Source organism: Sapajus apella, unplaced genomic scaffold (genome assembly GCF_009761245.1).
Source record: "Sapajus apella isolate SASKATOON/1434 unplaced genomic scaffold, GSC_monkey_1.0 scaffold180, whole genome shotgun sequence".
NCBI lineage: Eukaryota > Metazoa > Chordata > Mammalia > Primates > Cebidae > Sapajus > Sapajus apella.
The window spans coordinates 159,227-178,883 of NW_022437120.1; the positions used below are offsets into that span (position 1 = coordinate 159,227).

A 19,657-nucleotide genomic window follows, 5' to 3' on the forward strand; every position below is an offset into this window, starting at 1 on the left:
CAATTTTTGTATTTTTAGTAGAAATGGGGTTTTATCATGTTGGCCAGACTGGTCTAGAACTCGTGACCTCAAGTGATCCACTTGCCTTGGCCTCCCAAAGTGCTGGGATTGCAGGCGTGAGCCACCACGCCCAGCCAACTTTCGATTCTTTTTGTTTTTTTGTTTATTTGAGACAGAGTCTCACTCTGTCACCCAGGCTGGAGTGCAGCGGTGCAATCTCGGCTCGCTGCCACCTCTGCCTCCCAGGTTCGAGCAATTCTCCTGTCTCCCTCCCGAGTAGCTGGGACTGCAGGCACGTGCTACCACGCTCTCTTTTGGGCATGTGACAACATTCTGCAGAGCTAGAGTGGAGCATGCTTTTTGTGTTTTTAGTAGAGACGGGGTTTCACCATGTTAGCCAGGGCGGTCTCGATCTCCTGACCTCGTGATCTGCCTGCCTTGGCCTCCCAGAGTGCTGGGATTAGAGGCATGAGCCACCGCGCCCGGCCAACTTTCCATTCTTTAGAGCTATTGGAGGAGCCAGCAGTATAGTCACAGCACTGACAGACGTGGAAGAGCAAAATACTGCATGAGATTTGCTAAGAATTCCTTCACTCTTTTTCTTGATCAGCCAGGAGCTAGCAACTGGCTTATTTGGAAATTTTAGGTGTACGTGTCCTGTCTCCTTAAATCCTTTACACATTTAGCTCCAGTCTACCTCAGGGCTCTGTGAACGTGTAAGAAAGCTTTCCTTCTTTTTTTTTCTTTTTTTTTTTGAGACGGAATCTCGCTCTTTTGCCCAGGCTAGAGTGCAGTGGTGTGGTCTCGGCTCACTGCAACCTCCACCTCCCAGAGTCAAGCAATTCTTCTGTCTCAGCCTCCGGAGTAGCTGGGACCACAGGCGTGTGCAATCATGCCCAGCTAAGTTTTTGTATTTTTAGTAGAGACAGGGTTTCACCATGTTAGCCAGGATGGTCTCGATCTCCTGACCTTGTGGTCCTCCCGCCTCGACTTCCCAAAGTGCTGGGATTACAGGCATGAGCCACTGCTCCTGGCTAATTTTTGTATTTTTAGTAGAGACGGGTTTTACCATGTTGGCCAGGCTGGTCTTGAACTCCTGACCTCAGGTGATCTACCTACCTCGACCTCCCAAAGTGCTGGGATTACAGGCATGAGCCACTGTGGCCCCCCGGAAAACTTGCTTAAAGGAGGTTGGTGGCAGCCGAAATGGATTTTTTAAGGATGTCAGGAAGTAACACCTCCTGTGATTTAGCCATCTCCTCTCCTTTGACGTTCGTTCCACCTCCTTCCAGGGTCTCAAGGTCCCTATTTGTCCTGGAAACGCCTTCAAGGAAGTCTGAGGTGCCGTTTGCCGGGGGAGGAAGGTGCTCTGGCTGATGGGGTCAGCTGGCTGTGCACACTTTTGGGCATGTGACAACATTCTGCAGAGCTGGAGTGGAGCGTGCTTTTGCATAGGCACTGCAGCTTTGGAGAGGGAGGATATGAGGAGCACCCTTTTCTTTCTCTTTTTTTAACGCAAAGATTAGCTTTGAAAGAGGGCAGAGGGGTGCAGTGGAACCCGGTGCCCCAGCTGACCAAGGTCTAGAAATGACATCTCGCAGCTGTTTTCCTGCCAGCCCGCATCCTGGAAAGGGGTCTCGTGGCACACAGGAGTTCACATCCTCCCCTCATGAAAGGAGAACTTGGAGTTCATTATCTCCTGTTAGTAAAGCAGCAGCCCAGAAAGCACAGAATTGAGAAATAAAAGAGAAGTGTGTGCCTACACGGAGGGAAGTGAAAGTGGGGTGCTGTCTCATGCAGAGACCCTGGAGCCTGTCAGCAGCCCTGCTGGTTGTTTTCGCCACCTGCCTTTGTCCAGGGTGACGGAGGGGGCGTTGTTGGGAGGAGCGCGTGTTGGGTGTGGGAGTGGCTGATGGAGCGGGCGTTGTCGTGGAGAGGAGCCCCTGTTGGGTGTGGGAGTGGGTGATGGAGGGGGCGTTGTTGGGAGGAGCGCCTGGTGGGTGTGGGATTGGGTGACGGAGGGGGCGTTGTTGTGGAGAGGAGCGCCTGTTGGGTGTGGGAGTGGGTGATGGAGGGGGCGTTGTTGTGGAGAGGAGCGCCTGGTGGGTGTGGGAGTGGGTGATGGAGGGGGCGTTGTTGGGAGGAGCCCCTGTTGGGTGTGGGAGTGGGTGATGGAGGGGGCGTTGTTGGGAGGAGCGCCTGTTGGGTGTGGGATTGGGTGACGGAGGGGGCGTTGTTGTGGAGAGGCGCACCTGTTGGGTGTGGGAGTAGGTGATGGAGAGGGCATTGTGGAGAGGAGCGCCTGTTGGGTGTAGGCATGAAGCGTTCGCTGCTCGCAGGACCTCTGTGTGGCTTCATGCTTTGTGGGTTCTCAGCAGTCTTGGGACCCTCAAGTGGAAGCTTTTTGGATGTTAAATGCTGGGCTTAATTGAAGTGAAAAGCTTGTTTTACCCGGCGTGGTGGCTCACACCTAAAATCCCAGCACTCTGGGAGGCGGAGGCGGGCTGATCGCTTGAGTCCAGGAGTTTGAGACCAGCCTGGGCAACAGAGGCAGATTCTGTCTCAAAAAAGAAAAACCAACTTGTTTTAATTTAGACTTTTTTGGCTTTGGGGAGTTGAGAGCCATTGGGATCTGGGAGCTGCCTGTGTTCACAGCCACCACAGAAACCGAAGAAATCTTGGTTTAAAAAATTCAAGTTGCCATGGAAACACTACTATCTTTGACTTCGCTTATTATTTAAAATAATATCTCTGCAGCGCAAAGACCCCAAGGATACCTGAGGACACTCCTGTCTGTCTATGAGACACACTTACCTCACGGTGTGGAGGCCGTGTGGGTCACTGACACGCATGGCCACATGAGACACCCACATGCCTACTCACGAGTCACAGGAAAGGGGGAGATTATTCGGAAAGTCACTGGGGCCAGGTGCAGTGGCTCATGCCTGTAATCCCAGCACTTTGGGAGGCTGAGGCAGTCAGATCCCTTGAGGCCAGGAGTTCAAGCCCCGCCTATACTAAAAAAGTAAGAATTAGCTGCACGTGGTGGCACAGGCCTGTAATCCCAGCTCCTCAGGAGGCTGAGGCATGATAAGTTGGAAGTTTCAGTGAGCCCTGATTGCGCCACTGCATTCCAGCATGGGCCACAGAGCGAGACTCCCGTCTCAAGAAAGCGACTAGGGAGGAAGCCTCACTGATGGCAAGGAAGACACTAGAAATGCTCTGAGGAGTCATCAGAACAAATGTCCTTTGATCAGTTGGGTGGCTCAGGGTGTTCAATAACACCGCCAACTATTTTTCCTAGAAGAAATGAAACTGAAGTAATAGGAACATAATCTTTTTTTTATATAAATTAAGGGTACGTTGTGTAGAAAGTCTTCCCGCGTTCGTGACCCACTGCTGTGCGTCTTCCTTGGCATTTGCGTGTGGTGGCAGGCGTGTGCCTGCAGGTGTAGGTTGCTGAGAGGGTCGGATGCTTACAGTCCCCAGTCACCCGCAGGTGCTTTTTCCCCTCTTAACACTGGACTTGGGACATTTTCACTTTGTTAGTACAATAGGATTCACTCCAGTTAGCTGCTTTTTTATTTTATCTTATTTATTTTTAATTTTGAGATGGAGTTTCACTCTTGTTGCCCAGGCTGGAGTGCAATGGTGAGATCTGAGCTCACTGCAACCTTCGCCTCTTGAGTTCAAGCCATTCCCCTGCCTCAGCCCCCCAAGTAGCTGGGATTATAGGCATGCACCACCACACCTGCTTTGTGTTCAGTAGAGACAGGGTTTCACCATGTTAGTGAGGCTGGTCTCAAATCCTGACCTCAGGTGATCCACCCGCCTTGGTCTCCCAAAGCGCTGGGATTACAGGCCTGTGCCACCATGCCCAGCCAGATAGTTGCTTTTCTAATGATTGCTTCATATTGTATTTAACCACTTACCATAATGTAACATTTCCTCTGATATTAGACACTTGCTTCATTTCTGGTCCTTTGCTAATGCAAAAATGATTGAGCGAACACCTGTGTGCACATACCTTTGCATTCTGTGGGGTCCCTTTCTTTTTTTTTTTTTTTCCTTCTGGAACATGGTGCTATCCCTTTTAATATGCGGGATTCCATTTCTAACTGTCAGGTTGCTGAGTGCCAGGGCGTGCAGATCGAGGAATCAGTGGGCATCGTGGGTTACCGTGGCTGTGCCCACCCCAGGCACTCATTATCCTGCCTTCCGTTTGCCCACTTCCTAAGCCCTGCAAGAAGTGCCAAACTGTCCTGCCTCTGCCAGTCTGATAGGTGCTGCGTATCTCCTTGATTTTATCTGCATCTCCCTGAGGTTGAACATATTTTTATCTCTGTTGGCCATTTGTAGTTTTTCTATTATGCTGGTTCCATTTTTCTGATTTTAAGAGCCTTTCTTATATCAAGAAATTGAAGCCTAAAGTATATATCAGTGTTGTTTTGTCAGGTCTTGTTTTTTGTTTGTTTTGTTTTCTTGGAGATGGAGTCTTGCTCTGTCACGCAGGCTGGAGTGCAGTGGCATGAACTCAGCTCACTGCAACTTCCGCTTCCCAGGTTCAAGTAGTTCACCTGTCTCAGCCTCCCAGGTAGCTGGGATTATAGGTGCATGCCCAGCTAATTTTTGTAATTTACTAGAGACAGAGTTTGACCGTGTTGGCCAGGCTGGTCTCAAAAGCCTCACCTCGTGGTCCACCTGCCTCGGCCTCCCAAAGTGTTGGGATTACAGGCGTGAGCCATGGTGTCCAGCTTCAGTTCTCGTTTCAGAGACTTTAGTTTAATGCAAGTGTTTACCCTTTAAGGCTGTGTTTTCTGTCAGTTCTAGGCCTTCCTCTGGCATGACTTTTTAAAGAAAAACTTTATTTAAAAAAAAAAAAATTTTTTTTTTTTTAAGAGATGGGGTCTCACTATGTTGTCCCAGCTGGCCTTAAACTCCTGGCCTCAAGTGATCCACCTGCCTTGGCCTCCCAAAGTACTGGGATTATAGGCGTGAGCCACCGCGCCTGGCCCATTTTTAGAAGGGCATTGATTTTTTTCATAAAGCTTTTATATTTAGGATCTGTGTTGCATGTGGTGCTTTTTGTGAGGAGTCCAGTGTGAAGATTCAGCCTTCAGGTGGCCACTTGCACAATCTCTGTCCCATTTCCGCTGGCCTGTCCTAGGTGCGCTGACTGCCCCGTGGAGGATGCGCTGCTGAGTGGTCTGTCGGTTGCTCTGTTGATGGGCATCACCCAGTGTTTTACTATACACTTGCTGCCCCAGAGGGCCGGGCTCCTGTCAGAGACTTTTTCCACTGGCTGTGTGCAGTGGCTCATGCTTATAATCCCAGCACTTTGGGAGGCCGAGGCCAGTGGATCACCTGAGGTCAGGAGTTCAAGACCCGCCTGCCTAACATGTACTAAAAATACAAAAATTAGCCAAGCATGGTGGCACACACCTGTAATCCCAGCTACTTGGGAGACTAAGACAGGAGAATCGTTTGAACCTGGGAGGTCTAGGCTGCAGTGAGCCAAGATCGTGCCACTGTACTCCAGCCTGGGTGACAGAACAAGACCTTGTCTCCAAAAAAAAAGCTTTTTTCCAGAGCCATCCTGCTGTCCTCACATACTTATTCTCGCAGATGAACTGTTGCTTAAGCAACAGTGACGTTTAAATTGTTCTTCAGATAGAATCCACTGTGTGCCGGGCAGTTCGTTGAGCAGTCCTGTGACCCTCATGACGACCTGTCACAGTGGAAGGTAGAACACCTCCTCCACCCGTGGGATCCCCTGGAGTGAGCCACCCCTCACCTCCGCGCGCTGCAGCCCTCCCCAGCCCTGGATGCAGGCACGTGGGAGTCTTACATTGCTTCTGTGGAGCTGCTGGCTTAAGAGGGTGACTCAGAGTTCAAGCCGGAAGGCACTGGCATGTGACTCATGAGCCAGTCCAAGATCAGAGGGCTAAGGGATAAAGGTGAGAGTTCCCCTTCCCAGAAGCTTGGTCTCACAGCTGGAAGCAGAGCCGTTGACTGACTGGAAAAACCAGAGATGTCAGGCGGGAGTGGGCGGTGGCCGGCCCAGCCCCACCTCTCAGCCTCTACCTCCACCAGCCCGCGCCAAGCCTGTCTGTCTGTTCTCCTGGTTGTCTGTGCCCTAGGACTCCTGGATTTAACTTTTCTTACATTTCCTATCGCATGGGTCCTCCACTTAGGATGTAACCACACAGGCAGGCCCTTCACTGTTTCCGGTCTCAGACTGTTCTACGCACCCACACAAAGGCAGTGTTGAAATAGCAGAGAGGGCCCTGGACCCGTTTAGCCCAGCACAGCCCCTGGGCTTTCTCTCCTGGCTCCGTCCGCAGGGCCCCAGGGACCCACATGAGGTCACGCGTGCTAGTGCCGGAGTGGGGAGGCAGGGAGCCCTCGGGCACCGCAGCTCCTTAGAGCTCTCCGCCTGGGCCGGTACGAGCATGGGTCTGCTGGTGCCCGAAATGGTGTCCGTGTGTGTGGGCATGACAGCCGCGTAACAGAGGTTTCCTGACGCCCTCTGTGCTTTCCAGGTGGATCCAGGATCTGGCTTCCAACATGTGGCGGCTCTGGGCCTCACTCTGCTGCCTGCTGGCGCTGGCCAACGCCTGGCGCGGGCCCTCCTTCCATCCCCTGTCGGACGAGCTGGTCAACTATGTCAACAAACAGAACACCACGTGGCAGGTGGGCTGTGGGGCCGAGTTCTACCAGTGTCCCCTCCGAAGTTGGCCTGTGCACGCTGACTCCAGGGACAGGGAGTGGGCTCCCGTTGTGGCCACGGAACATTGTGTGCAGGACCGTGGAGGAATGGCCCTATACCCTATGTGTGTGCGTGTGTGTGCACACGCAGAGAGGTGTGGGGAGCAAGTAAGCTTGGGAAGTGTTCAAAACCAGCTAGCCCTGTGCCGCCCATCGTGGCAGAGTGGCAGTTCATCGGTCCTGCCCCTGATTCCCTTTGTTTCTGCCCAGCCCTGACCGTGGGACTGAGAAGCAAGAATGAGGAGTGAGCGTGTTGAGGGCTAGAGGGGGTCTCTGATTGTCAGCAAATGGTAGCAGATCAGGGGAGACACCTACTCTGCCCACATGTCACTCTGGGCTGTTCCCTTCTGCCCCTGGCCCGCATACCCTCAAGGTGGGTAGGGCCCCTAGCTTTCCCTGGGTTGGGCCTGGGGTATGGGCAGTGTGCCCATCTACCACCATCCCAGGAAATCCCTCAGTCGGTGGGTGACTCTCTTCCAGGCCGGGCACAACTTCTACAATGTGGACCTGAGCTACTTGAAGAAGCTGTGTGGTACCTTCCTGGGTGGCCCCAAACCACCCCAGAGGTGAGTGCCCGCTCCTCTGCACCATTGTAATGGGAGTGGCGGGCGCTGGTGTGGGGCAGTGGGAGAGTGCAGGCCTCCCTGGCATCTGCGGGGCTCATGCCGCCCAGAACGGCCAATGCCGAGGTACAGCACTTGTCTCTTTTCATTATTCTATTATTTACTTTCTCTTTTTATTTTTTCCACCTCAAGTTATTAGAAGAGAAGATGCTGTGCTTTCTTTTGTTCTTGAGAGTCTTGCGCTGTCACCCAGGCTGGAGTGCACTGGCAGCATGTCAGCTCACTGCAGCCTCTGCCTCCTGGGTTCAAGCCATCCTCATTCCTCAGCCTCGCAAGTAGCTGGGGCCACAGGCGTGCACCACCATGCCCGGCTAATATTTGTACTTTTAGTAGAGACAGGGTTTCCCCATATTGGCCAGGCTGGTCTTGAACACCTGGCCTCAACAAGCGATCTGCTCCCCTCAGCCTCCCAAAGTGCTGGAATCACAGGCATGAGCCAGTGCCCTGGCCTCCGGTGTTTCTCCTGTGCTTCTCCACGGGGTCTCAGCCCCATGCGTGACAGACTAGGCCTGGCTGTCCACTCTCTGGGCAGACTCAATCTTGAGTAAATTAAGGAGAATCTAAGAAAAAGCCAGATGACACCGGTCATGGTGGCTCACGCCTGTAATCCCAGCAGTTTGAGAGGCCAAAGCCAGTGGATCACCCAAGGTCAGGAGTTTCAAGACTAGTCGGGCCAACATGGCAAAACCCCATCTCTACTAAAAATGCAAAAATTCGCTGGCCATGGTGGCGGGTGCCTATAAATCCCAGCTACTCAGGAGGCTGAGGCTGGAGAATCGCAAGAACCCTGGAGACAGAAGTTCGAGTGAGCCAGGATCGTGCCATTTCCCTCGTGAGGACGGGGTAAAGTTGCCGGCTGCTGCCACCTACACAGTGGGGATGATATGAAAAGTGATGAGAGGGTCCTGGGCAGATGTTGAGGGAGGGGATTGGGGCAAGAAACACTATCTGGACCCTGTGGATAGACTCATTAAAAAATCCATAGGCCGGGCGTGGTGCCTCACACCTGTAATCACAGCACTTTGGGAGGCCAAGACGGGCGAATCACAAGCTCAGGAGATCATCCTGGCCAACGTGGTGAAACTAAAAATAGGAAACGTTAGATGAATATGGTGGTGTGCCCCTGTAATCCCAGCTACTCGGGAGGCTGAGGCAGGAGAATTGCTTGAACCTGGGAGGCAGAGATTGCAATGAGCTGAGACTGCATCACTGTATTCCAGCCTGGCAACAGAGCGAGACTCCGTCTCAAAAAAAGAAGAAAAAAAAAATCTGTTACATAAGGCTAGAAAGCAGCATACAAAATTGCGAGTCAGACCAGGCACAGTGGCTCGTGCCTGTAATCTCCAGCACTTTGGAAGGCCAACAAGGGCAGATCATTTGAGGTCAGGAGTTTGAGACTAGCCTGGCCAATATGGTGAAACCTTGCCTCTACTACAACTACAAAAAGTAGCCGGGCATGGTGATGGATGCCTGTAATCCCAGCTACTCAGGAGGCTGTGGTACGAGACTTGCTTGAACTCAGGAGGCGGAGGTTGCAGTGAGCAGAGATCGCGCCATTGCGCTCCAGCCTGGACGACAGAGTGAAACTGTCCCCAAAACAATAAATCTCAAGTTGCATTGAGCAACAGAATTTCCTTGTTTCATTAAATCCCTAGGGCCACCTGCCTGCAGCTTTCTCTGCCTGTCTGGTGTTCACTTCCTGTCTAGGGGAGTGTGGCCCAGCCACAGTGACTGCTCTTAAGCCACCCAGTGGCCTTTGCAGGGATCGGGGAGGCAGTTGTAGGATGAGAGCTTGTAATGACTGCCTTCCTTTATCCAGAGTTCAGTTTGCTGAGGACCTGAATCTGCCTGAAAGCTTCGATGCGCGGGAACAGTGGCCCCAGTGTCCCACCATCAAGGAGATCAGAGACCAGGGCTCCTGCGGCTCCTGCTGGGTAAGCTTCTGCCGGCTGGGGAGGGCTGGAGAGCGAGAGAGCAGCAGTGGGGAGGCATGGGGGATTCAGGGTGGGGCCCACTCTGACAAGGCAAGTTACAGAAACTTCCCCAGTCCATTTCCATCAGTGTAAAAATCACGATTGCTCTGCACATGAATTCTGGCAAGGATTAGGTGGAGCCTCCTGCAGGTTGCTAGTCCGCGTGTGTGGGGCGGCGAAGCAGCTCCCTTCCCTGACAGCTGTTCCGTCTGCAAATACCAGGTGCCCTCACTGCTACTCTGCTTCCAGAAAGCGTCCCATCAGTGTCAGCGAGCTCCCTTTTTTTTTTTTTTTTTTTTTTTTGAGACGGAGTTTCACTCATGTTACCCAGGCTGGAGTGCAATGGCGCGATCTCGGCTCACCGCAACCTCCGCCTCCTGGATTCAGGCAATTCTCCCGCCTCAGCCTCCTGAGTAGCTGGGATTACAGGCACGCACCACCATGCCCAGCTAATTTTTTTGTATTTTTGGTAGAGACGGGGTTTCACCATGTTGACCAGGATGGTCTCGATCTCTTGACCTCATGATCCACCCGCCTCGGCCTCCCAAAGTGCTGGGATTACAGGCTTGAGCCACCGCGCCCGGCCCAGCGAGCTCTCTTAATTTTGTCTTTTAATTGTGGTAAAATACATGTAACAGGAAATGTAATAATCTTAGCAATTTTTTTTTTTTTTTGAGGAGATGGAGTCTTGCCCTGTCACCCAGGCTGGAGTGCAGTGGCAGGATCTCAGCTCACTGCAACCTCTGCCTCCTGAGTTCAATTGATTCTCCTGCCTCAGCCTCCCCAGTAGCTAAGACTACAGGCATGTACCACCACACCCAGCTAATTTTTGTATTTTTAGTAGAGACGGGGTTTTGCCATGTTGGACAGGCTGGTCTCAAACTCCTGACCTCAGGTGCTCTGCCCTTCTCGGCCTCCCAAAATGTTGGGATTACAGTGTGAGCCACCGCACCTGGCATCTATTTTCAAGTGTACAGTGCTGTGGCATTAAGGACATTCACAGCGTTGCTCAGCCATCACCACCATCTGTCCCCAGAACTCTTTCTCAGCTTGCAAGACGGAAACTCTGTCCCCATTAACACTCATCCCCCAGCCCCTGGTGACCCCCACTCTACTTTCTGTCTCTACGACTTTGATTCCTAGGGACCTCATACAAGTGGATCACATAGTGTTTTCTGGGTGAGCTGTGTTTTTTTGTTGAGAAACACCACCAGGCACAGTGGCTCACCACGCCTGTAATCTCAGCACTTTGGGAGGCTGAGGGGGGCAGATCACCTGAGGTTAGTAGTTTGAGACCAGCCTGGCCAACATGGTGAAACCCCAATCTCTATTAAAAATACAAAAATTAGCTGGGTGTGGTGGCAGGTGCCTATAATCCCAGCAACTGCAGAGGCTGAGGCAGGAGAATAGCCTGAACCCAGGAGGCAGAGGCTGCAGTGAGTAGAGATCTTGCCACTGCATTCCAACCTGGTAACGAGTGAAACCTGTCTCAAAAAACAAAACACACGCACACAAACTAAGACTATGCATTTTACGAATTTCAGAAATGAACCAAGTTCCCAGGCGGAGGCTTACAGTGGTGGTTCTCTTGCTTTAAAAGCTGAGTTGGCCTGGCACAGTGATTCATCATGCCTCTAATCCCAGCACTGTGGGAAATCACTTGAGCCCAGGAGTTCAAGAGCCATTTGGCCAACATAGCAAGACCCCACTTCTACCCAAAAAAAAAAAAAAAAAAATGAGTTTGAGCCCCAGGAGCCTCCCCTGTGTTGAGGTCAGCTGCCCGGAAGGTCCGAGGTGCCCATGGGCCTTGGAGGGGACTGTTGGAGAGGGCACAGCCTGGACATGGTGGCCTCACTGGGTAGGGCTTGTTCCTCCAGGCCTTTGGGGCAGTGGAAGCCATCTCTGACCGCATCTGCATCCACACCAACGCACACGTCAGCGTGGAGGTGTCGGCGGAGGACCTGCTCACCTGCTGTGGGAGCATGTGTGGGGACGGGTGAGTCAGCTGCACTTCAAGAGTGAGTTTAGTGCTGAGACCTGGGGCGCCAGCCTTCTCGGGGGATGGTGACTTTTTGCCTGGGACTTGGGGAGACTCTGGGAGTCTGGCAGGGGCTTGGCCTGGCTGCTGCTTCCTGGGAGGTCCCTGAGCCAAGGCTGGCCTGCAGAGCTGTCTGAGGGGTGGCATCCCCAGAAAATGTGGTGCCACTTCTGACCCCTCGCCTGGTTTATGTCATGCTCATTCCTTCTTCCTGCCTGGGGAAACCTTGGGGCATTTCCTATGTGGAATTAGGAGGATCGTGCCTCAGGTGCTGGCAGCGAGCTTCCTGCTGGCTGCCCGGCTGTGGTTCTGCAGTAGTGTTCGCCCACAGCTGCAGATCAGAAATGTTTGTAGGCTTCGAAAAACGTGCCTGGGCCTCTCCCCAGCCCACTGAATTGAGAGTCACGGGCAGCAGTGGGTTTCTGTGACAGCCTCAGGGAAGCTTAGTATCTGCTGAGTTGAGAATCGCTGCATGCCCTAGAAGGGCGCTTGGAGCTGGGCCTGTCTTCCCCAGGATCATTGTGGGCAGTGGTGGGATTGGGGCGATTCCCAATCCCCCAAGCCTTGTGTTTCTAGTGAGGGTCCCCCCGGAGGGTTTGGGGTCTGGGAGGGCTGCTGCACTACTTGCTGGAGGTGGGGGCGGGTGCAGGAGTACCTTGGGCACGTGGTTTCCACGTAGTGTTCTAGCTCATGCTTCTCAGAGCTTTCATGAGAGGCTCTTTTCAGCTGTAATGGCGGCTATCCTGCTGAAGCTTGGAACTTCTGGACAAGAAAAGGCCTGGTTTCTGGTGGCCTCTATGACTCCCATGTAGGTGAGTGTGTGCCCTCGGCCCCTTTCTTACAGCTGGATTGTTCACACAGTGAATCATTGTAGCTTTATTGGCTTTCATAAAGTGGATGTTGAGACAGGGCCGGGTGAAAGGTGCGGGCAGGATCTGCCTGGTGTCTGTGCTGCAGGCACCTGGCTGGCCTTGTTCCAGGCCCGCGTGGTCTGGCGGGGCTTCGTGGTGGGGGCCATTGGCTGACTCTGCTTTCTCCGGGTCCCCCTAGGGTGCAGACCCTACTCCATCCCTCCCTGTGAACACCACGTCAACGGCTCCCGGCCCCCGTGCACGGGGGAGGGCGACACCCCCAAGTGTAGCAAGAGCTGCGAGCCTGGCTACAGCCCGACCTACAAGCAGGACAAGCACTACGGTAAGGGGCGGGCACGGCCTGGGAGCTGCTGCAGGGCAGAGAGCAGGGCCCAAGAGCCCCAGGCTGGAGACCGGCTGGGGAGGGATGCAACAGCATACTCTCCACCTTCTGCCTGTTCCGCTGTGAACTGAGCCTGAGCCCTCCCCACCTGTAAGGGACCAAAGCTGTCATTTTACAAGGGAATGGCATGTCCTGGAGTCCTGGGTACCTTGGCTTCTTCCGGGGCCTCGTGCTCACCGCTCCGTTCTCTCCCTCCTGAGCTTCCAGCCTTAGCCCCTTCCTTACTTCCTCCGGGGAGCCTGCGTTGAGCCCCCGGGCTGAGCAGGTCCCTTTCACGCACAGTCTTCCCCTGGGGGTCCCCAGAAATCAGTGACTGGCTGACTGGCGCAGTAGGAGGCACTGTCACTGCCCTCTCCAACCCCTGGCTCGGTCCATTTTCCAGGATACAATTCCTACAGCGTCTCCAACAGCGAGAGGGACATCATGGCCGAGATCTACAAAAACGGCCCTGTGGAGGGAGCCTTCTCTGTGTATTCGGACTTCCTGCTGTACAAGTCAGGTACGTGCTGGTATCTGACAGCATCAGAGGGTAGGGGTCAGGGGAGGTGCACCCAGATGCCAAGGTGGGTTCAGGTAGGCCAGTAGGACTTGATCTGGGCAGGCAGGTGAGGGGCTGGGGAGAGGACTGTGTGGGGCCTCTGGCCTGGGCCACTCTGTGGACCAGGCTGGCTCCTGACAATTCTTTGTCCACCTTCCGTGCCACTTGCCTTTCATCTGTGTCACGCACAGAGAATTCCAGAGGCATCTCGGCTAGCTCTTTCCCATCCATCCCTTAGAAGCAAGCTCACATGTCTTCTCTGTGGAGGCGTCCCCTCGCTGGCAGCTGGCCACACCTGCCCTTGCCGTCATGGCGTTCCATTCTTTCCCAGCATGTTGTCCTTACAAGGTCAGGTCTTCCTTGTCTGCACTGGGTGACAACATTTTACTCACCTGTGTCTTTGCAGAGGTGTAGATCATGTCTCACCCTAGTGCATAAACACACAGGGAGGACCTTGCCCTGGGCAGTGCCATAGGGACTCGAACCAAGGAATCTGGACAGTCTCTACCCCGAAATACTGTCTCTTGTTCCAGTAGGCCGGGCGCGGTGGCTCAAGCCTGTAATCCCAGCACTTTGGGAGGCGGAGATGGGCGGATCATGAGGTCCTGAGATCAAGATCATCCTGGCCAACATGGTGAAACCTCATCTCAACTAAAATACAAAAAATGAGCTAGGCGTGGTGGGGTGCACCTGTAGGCCCAGCTAGTCACTACTCAGGAGGCTAAGGCTGGGGAATTGCTTGAACCCAGGAGGTGGAGGTTACAGTGAGCCGAGATCAGGCCACTGCAGCCCAGCCTGGGCAACAGAGCAAGACTCCATCTCAAAAACAAATCTCTTGCTGCAGAAGCAGTCTTTGCTGTCTCGTTAATATTTTGCTAGATTGAAAACTCCAAAGCTCTCAGCTTTTATAAAACAGTTTGACAAAATGATTCTGGCAAGAAAAATATTACTGTAAAGATGGTGGTTCTTAGCACAGTCCTTGCCCATATTGTTAAAAAATGCATTTCTACTTTGACACTGATTTCCCCGCCAGGGACAGCCTGGTGGGCAGCGCTGAGCACCTTAGCTGGCATCTTTCCCGCACCTAACATTGGCTGCCACCCGCCCTCCCTTCTCTCCTCTGTCACCTCTCCAGGGTGTACCCAGAGCAGCTATTTTAAAACTTGTCGCCCAGGCTGAGGCGTAGTGGCACGATCTCAGCTCACTGCAACCTCTGCCTCAGCCTCTTGAGTAGCTGGGACTATAGGTGCGTGCCACCAGGCCCGGCTGATTTTTAGTAGACAGTGTTTCACCATGTTGGTCAGGCTGGTCTAGCCTGATCTCAGGATCCACCCGCCTCAGCCTCCCAAAGTGCTGGGATTATAGGCGTGACCCTCTGCACCCGGCCTTAAAACTCTTTAACCCATGTAACCCTTCTGACAAGCCCTTACCTTCTCCTGCCCGGAGGGTAGCCAGCTCAGTGTGAGGGGTGCTGCGGAGCATGGGGCAGTGGCTGGGTCTCACTTCTGACCGCTTCTCCCCATCTCAGGAGTATACCAGCATGTCACCGGCGAGATGATGGGTGGCCACGCCATCCGCATCCTGGGCTGGGGCGTGGAGAACGGCACGCCCTACTGGCTGGTTGGCAACTCCTGGAACACAGACTGGGGTGACAATGGTGAGTGGTGGGGAACTGGGAGCCACACACAGGGGCCATCTTGGCTTTCTCTGTTCTACCTGCTGAACTGCCTCAAACTGTGGACGTGCGGCCAGGCTGTGAGCTCCTTCTAAATGCTAGAGGCCAGGGAGGGAGGTGTCAGGAGGTGTGCCCCACAGCTGCCTCCAGAAGCTTCATGGTGTGAGGGCTGTGAAACTGAGCAAACAGCAGGAGCTGTCAGGTATTAGGGACTTACTCCCAGATTTTTTAGGGATGAGTCTGAATATACTGACCCTTGTCACATTTTAAAAGCACCTCACTTTTTATTCCCAGGCTTCTTTAAAATCCTCAGAGGACAGGATCACTGTGGAATCGAATCAGAAGTGGTGGCTGGAATTCCACGCACCGATCAGTACTGGGGAAAGATCTAATCTGCTGTGGTCCTGTCCTGGGGGAGTTTTTCCTGCACGCAGTCAGGGATGGGGATAGAAATGTCTTTTAATCTTTGAGTCCCTGTAAGATACAGGGCCTGCAGGACTGGACTGGCCAAACCTCCTATCAACCATCAGAGCTGTCTTCCAAGGAGACTCATCCACGTTCTGGCTACCTCTGAGCCTGTTCAGTGGACTGATGGCTGCAGTGTAGACAGTTAGGCCACGTGAGCCACTGCTGCCAGCACGGAGCTCCTTTCCCCATGCCTAGTGCTATAGGGAGTACCTGCTGCCCCATCCCTGATCCATCCATCTCTGGGAGCAAGACAGAGAGGCCCAGGAATGGAAAGCAGAGTTCCTCGCAGGATTCAAGGTCCCCCATCAGCAGTACCTCTAAGCAAGGAGCTTTCTACATTTGCTACAAGATCAGAGGACAGATGGTACTGGGAGCCCTTTGGAGAACGCCACATTCTCCTAGGGCCCCTGCCTCTGTCGGGCTTTGCAGTGTCAGAAACTCTGATCTTGTCCTCAGCATGATTCTTTTTGAATAGAAGTTTTATTTTTTGTGCGCTCTGCTAATCCTGTGGATGAAGGGGTTGGACAGTGGGAGACCTGTGCTCGTTTACAGATGGCCTCCTCATGGCATGGCTCAAAACGAAACCTAGTAGCTGTAACTGGTTTCCCACCATGAAACTAGTGTAGGAGAAAGCAGATTTTACTGTTTTTCAAAAATCCCTGCTTCACCCTATCAAGTTAAGGAATGCCTGTGCCAATAAAAGGTCTGTCCTTCAACTCAGTCAGCTCTGATGGAATCTCAGAGGTCATTTGTCACTGCCTGTACACTTGTAGCTGCTATCCTCAGCCCTGCAGAGAATCACGCCCTGGGACTGCATGCCCTCAGGACTCTTGGGACCTCATCTTAACTTCCCACTGCCCCGCCATGTTTTCCACCACAGCATCCCCATCAACCGTCTCTGTAAGTCCTTGATGAGTTTGCCCTTGCTTAAGAACTAACTGTAGAGCAGTGCTTTTTTGAGACAGAATCTTACTTTGTCATCGAGGTTGGAGTACAGTGGTGCTATTTCAGCTCACTGCAACCTGCACCTCCTAGGTTCTAGCTATTCTCCTGCTTCAGCCTCCCAAGTAGCTGGGATTAGAGGCACCCACCACCACGCCGAGCTAATTTTTATATTTTTAAGTATATACAAGGTTTGACCATGTTGGCCAGGCCAGTTTCAAACTCCTGACCTCAAGCTAATCCACCCACCTCGGCCTCCCAAAGTGCTGGGATTACAGGGTGAACCACCGTGCCTCGCCTCTATTAGCCACAAATCCATCAGTGACCTGAGAATTCTCATGAAACAGGCCTGGTTTCCTAGTGATCTCGCATAACCAAGATGCCATCCCGTGGAGAGCCACATCCCCCCGGATGCCCTCAAGTCAGCCTGTACAAAGTATTTTGAATCTGTATGCCACTGGTTTGCATTGCTGGTCAAGAAGTCTCGTGCTCTGCATAGGCCTGGTTTAGAATCGTGTTACACCAGTTCTTGCAAGAGTAGAGGAATCTAGAAGAACCAGCAATCACTGTACTGTCCTGTCAAGATACACCTCAGTATTACCCTTCCCAACTGAGGCTGGGTGGGGCTAGCTCTCTCCAAAAGCACTGAAGTTTAGCTTCTGATGTGACTCAGAAGTTAGGATTCAGAAGCTACATCTAATAAGCTCTGAAACTCTGAAAAACATTGCAGGAAACGGTTGTGATGCCCATCATGGCACTTGAGAGATGCCTAACGGGTTACCAAAGCCGCAGACGCATAACCACTTATTCTTCAAGTTTCACCTAGAACATATTCATAACCTCAATAAAGTTCTACCTGCTCCCAAACTGGGTTGAATCATTCCACTCACACCGTCTCCCTCACCTCCATCGAATATGCACCTGCAACTCCATCCCCTGCCTCCAGCCAGTGAACGCACAGAATGAACTGTGGGGCATCTCAACATCAGCTCAGGGCTGTCAGAAAAACCTGCCTTGTACTGGGACAGAGCTCAGTGCTTCAGTACACCTCGGATTACCCCAGTGACATGACAGGTAGAGGTGACAATGCCTTTTCAGTCTTTACCCAGAGAAAGGCTTCTTTGACACACTCCAGAATGGAAACTGAAGTACAGATAGGCAATCCAAGTCTCACTGTCACCCAGGCTGGAGTGCAGTGGCGCACTTTTCGCTCACTGCAACCTCCGCCTCCTGAGATCAAGCAATCCTCCTGCATAGCTGAGATTACAGGCACTTCCCACCACACCTGGCTAAATTTTGTATTTTTAGTAGAGACGGGGTTTTGCCATGTTGGCCAGGCTGGTCTTGAATTCCTGACTTAAAGTGATTCACCTGCCTCTGCCTCCTAAAGTCCTAGGATTACAGGCATGAGCCACTGTGCCTGGCCACTACTCTTTGAGGAAAACAGTAATTTGCCCCTCTTGAAACGTGCCTGAGAGAGCTATACTCAAGTGGTCCACGGAGCAGGATCATGGCCATCATATGAGAGCCTATTAGAAATGCTGAGCATGGGCCGGGACCAGTGGCCCATGCCTGTATATAATCCTAGCACTCTGGGAGGCAGAGGCAGGTGGATCACCTGAGGTCAGGAATTGGAGACCAGCCTGGCCAACATGGTGAAAACCCATCTCTACTAAACACAAAAAAAAATTAGCCAGGCATGGTGGCCCGTGCCCATAATCCCAGCTACTCAGGAGGCTGAGGAAGCAGAATCGCTTGAACCTGGGAGGTGGAGGCTGCAGTGAGCTGAGTTCACACAACTGCACTCCAGCCTGCATGATGGGAGTGAGACTCAGTCTCAAACAAAAAAATGCTGAGTATGAGAAGGCTAGACCTCTGAACCAGCATTTGCATCTCCCAGGACCCCAGGTAATTCCTAAGTACATTCAAGCTCAGAACCCCTTTCTAACTGCTCCCTGATTAGGAGGCTGTCAGAGATTTTAGGAATCCAAGCTCTTGGTCACCTTGCCAGACCTACTCTGTCCAAGTCTGGTCCCAGCAATCGGGCAATTCTGATATAAAACCTGAGAACCACAGCCTTAGAACTGCTTCTGAACTGCTAACAGCAACCGAGAATGCTTGTTACATGCCTGACTTGCCACCTTCCTCCTATACATACCCTTGAGCCCCTGGGAAATGGCGCATAGGTGGAAGAAGGGCACTTCCTCGTACTTACCCACAGGGATCCAGGAGTTCCCATATGCAGACGTCGAGCTCATACTCCCAACCGATGTAATTGTTTATGCTCCTAGATTCAGATGAGTCAGGCTCCTCAAAATATTCCATTAGGTAGGATCCAAACAGACTGTGTGCCAGACGTACTATAAAATGATACTAGAAGTGGGAGTAGAGGGTAGGGTTGCTAGATTTAGTAAACAGAAATACAAGATGCCCAATCACTTTTGAATTTTCAGATATGCAAGGGATTTGGAGGTTTTTTTTTTTGTTTGTTTGTTTGTTTTTTTTGATACAGAGTCATTCTTGTCATCTAGGCTGGAGTGCAGTGGCATGATCTTGGCTCACTGCAACCTCTACCTCAAGGGTTCAAGCGATTCTCATGCCTTAGCCTCCCAAGTAGCTGGGGCTACAGTCATGTGCCAAACCCAGCTAGTTTCTATATTTCTCATAAAGATGGGGTTTCACCATGTTGATCAGGGTGGTCTCGAACTCTTGACTTCAGGCGATCCACCCTGCTCGGCATCATAAAGGGCTGGGATTACAGGCGTGAGTCACAGTGCCCAGCCATGCAAGCAATTTTTTTAGTCTAAATATGTCACGTGCAATATTTGGAGTATAATTCTAAAAAATAAGATTTTTCTGGGTGCAGTGGCTCACCTGTAATCCCAGTACTTTGGGAGGCCAAGGTGGGCAGATCACCTGAGGTCAGGAGTTTGAGACCAGCCTGACCAGCATGGCAAAACTCCATCTCTACTAAAAAGACAAAAATTAGCCGGGCATGGCAGCATGTGCCTGTAATCCCAGCTACTCTGGAGGCTGAGGCAGGAGAATCACTTGAACCTGGGAGACAGAGGTTGCAGTGAGCTGAGACTGCACCCCTGCACAGTAGCCTGGGCAACAGACTACAACAAGAGACTCTGTCTTGGAAAAATGTTTATCTGAAATTCAAGTTTAACTGAGCATCCTGTGTTTTTTTCTTTTATAATGATAGTTGACATTTTATTTTTATACTGAGACAGGGTCTGTTGTCCAGGCTGGCGTGCAGTGGCACAAACACAGCTCACTGCAGCCTCAACCTCCTGGGCTCAAATGATCCTCCTGCCTCAGCCCCCCCACACCCTCCAAGTAGCTGGGACCACAGGTGTAAGGCAACATGCCCAG

At 52.3% G+C, this 19,657-nt stretch overlaps 1 protein-coding gene across 6 annotated transcripts in view; it reads left to right on the plus strand.

Annotated features, from left to right (window-relative positions):
• Window positions 1–16,057, plus strand: part of CTSB (cathepsin B) — a 23,970-nt gene extending 7,913 nt beyond the window's left edge. For 4 of the 6 annotated variants that reach the window (XM_032268342.1, XM_032268345.1, XM_032268344.1 and 1 more), the window contains 9 exons: window positions 6,543–6,693; window positions 7,249–7,334; window positions 9,211–9,325; window positions 11,242–11,360; window positions 12,129–12,214; window positions 12,453–12,596; window positions 13,039–13,155; window positions 14,723–14,851; window positions 15,164–16,057. In XM_032268342.1, coding sequence (XP_032124233.1) covers window positions 6,568–6,693; window positions 7,249–7,334; window positions 9,211–9,325; window positions 11,242–11,360; window positions 12,129–12,214; window positions 12,453–12,596; window positions 13,039–13,155; window positions 14,723–14,851; window positions 15,164–15,261 — 1,020 coding nt within the window. In that variant the 5' untranslated portion in view covers window positions 6,543–6,567 and the 3' untranslated portion in view covers window positions 15,262–16,057. Of the gene's footprint in view, window positions 1–5,726; window positions 5,744–6,542; window positions 6,694–7,248; window positions 7,335–9,210; window positions 9,326–11,241; window positions 11,361–12,128; window positions 12,215–12,452; window positions 12,597–13,038; window positions 13,156–14,722; window positions 14,852–15,163 lie in introns of those variants that run through there. The other 2 variants (XM_032268341.1, XM_032268346.1) reach the window with 2 other exon arrangements.
• Window positions 16,058–19,657: the final 3,600 nt, after the last annotated feature.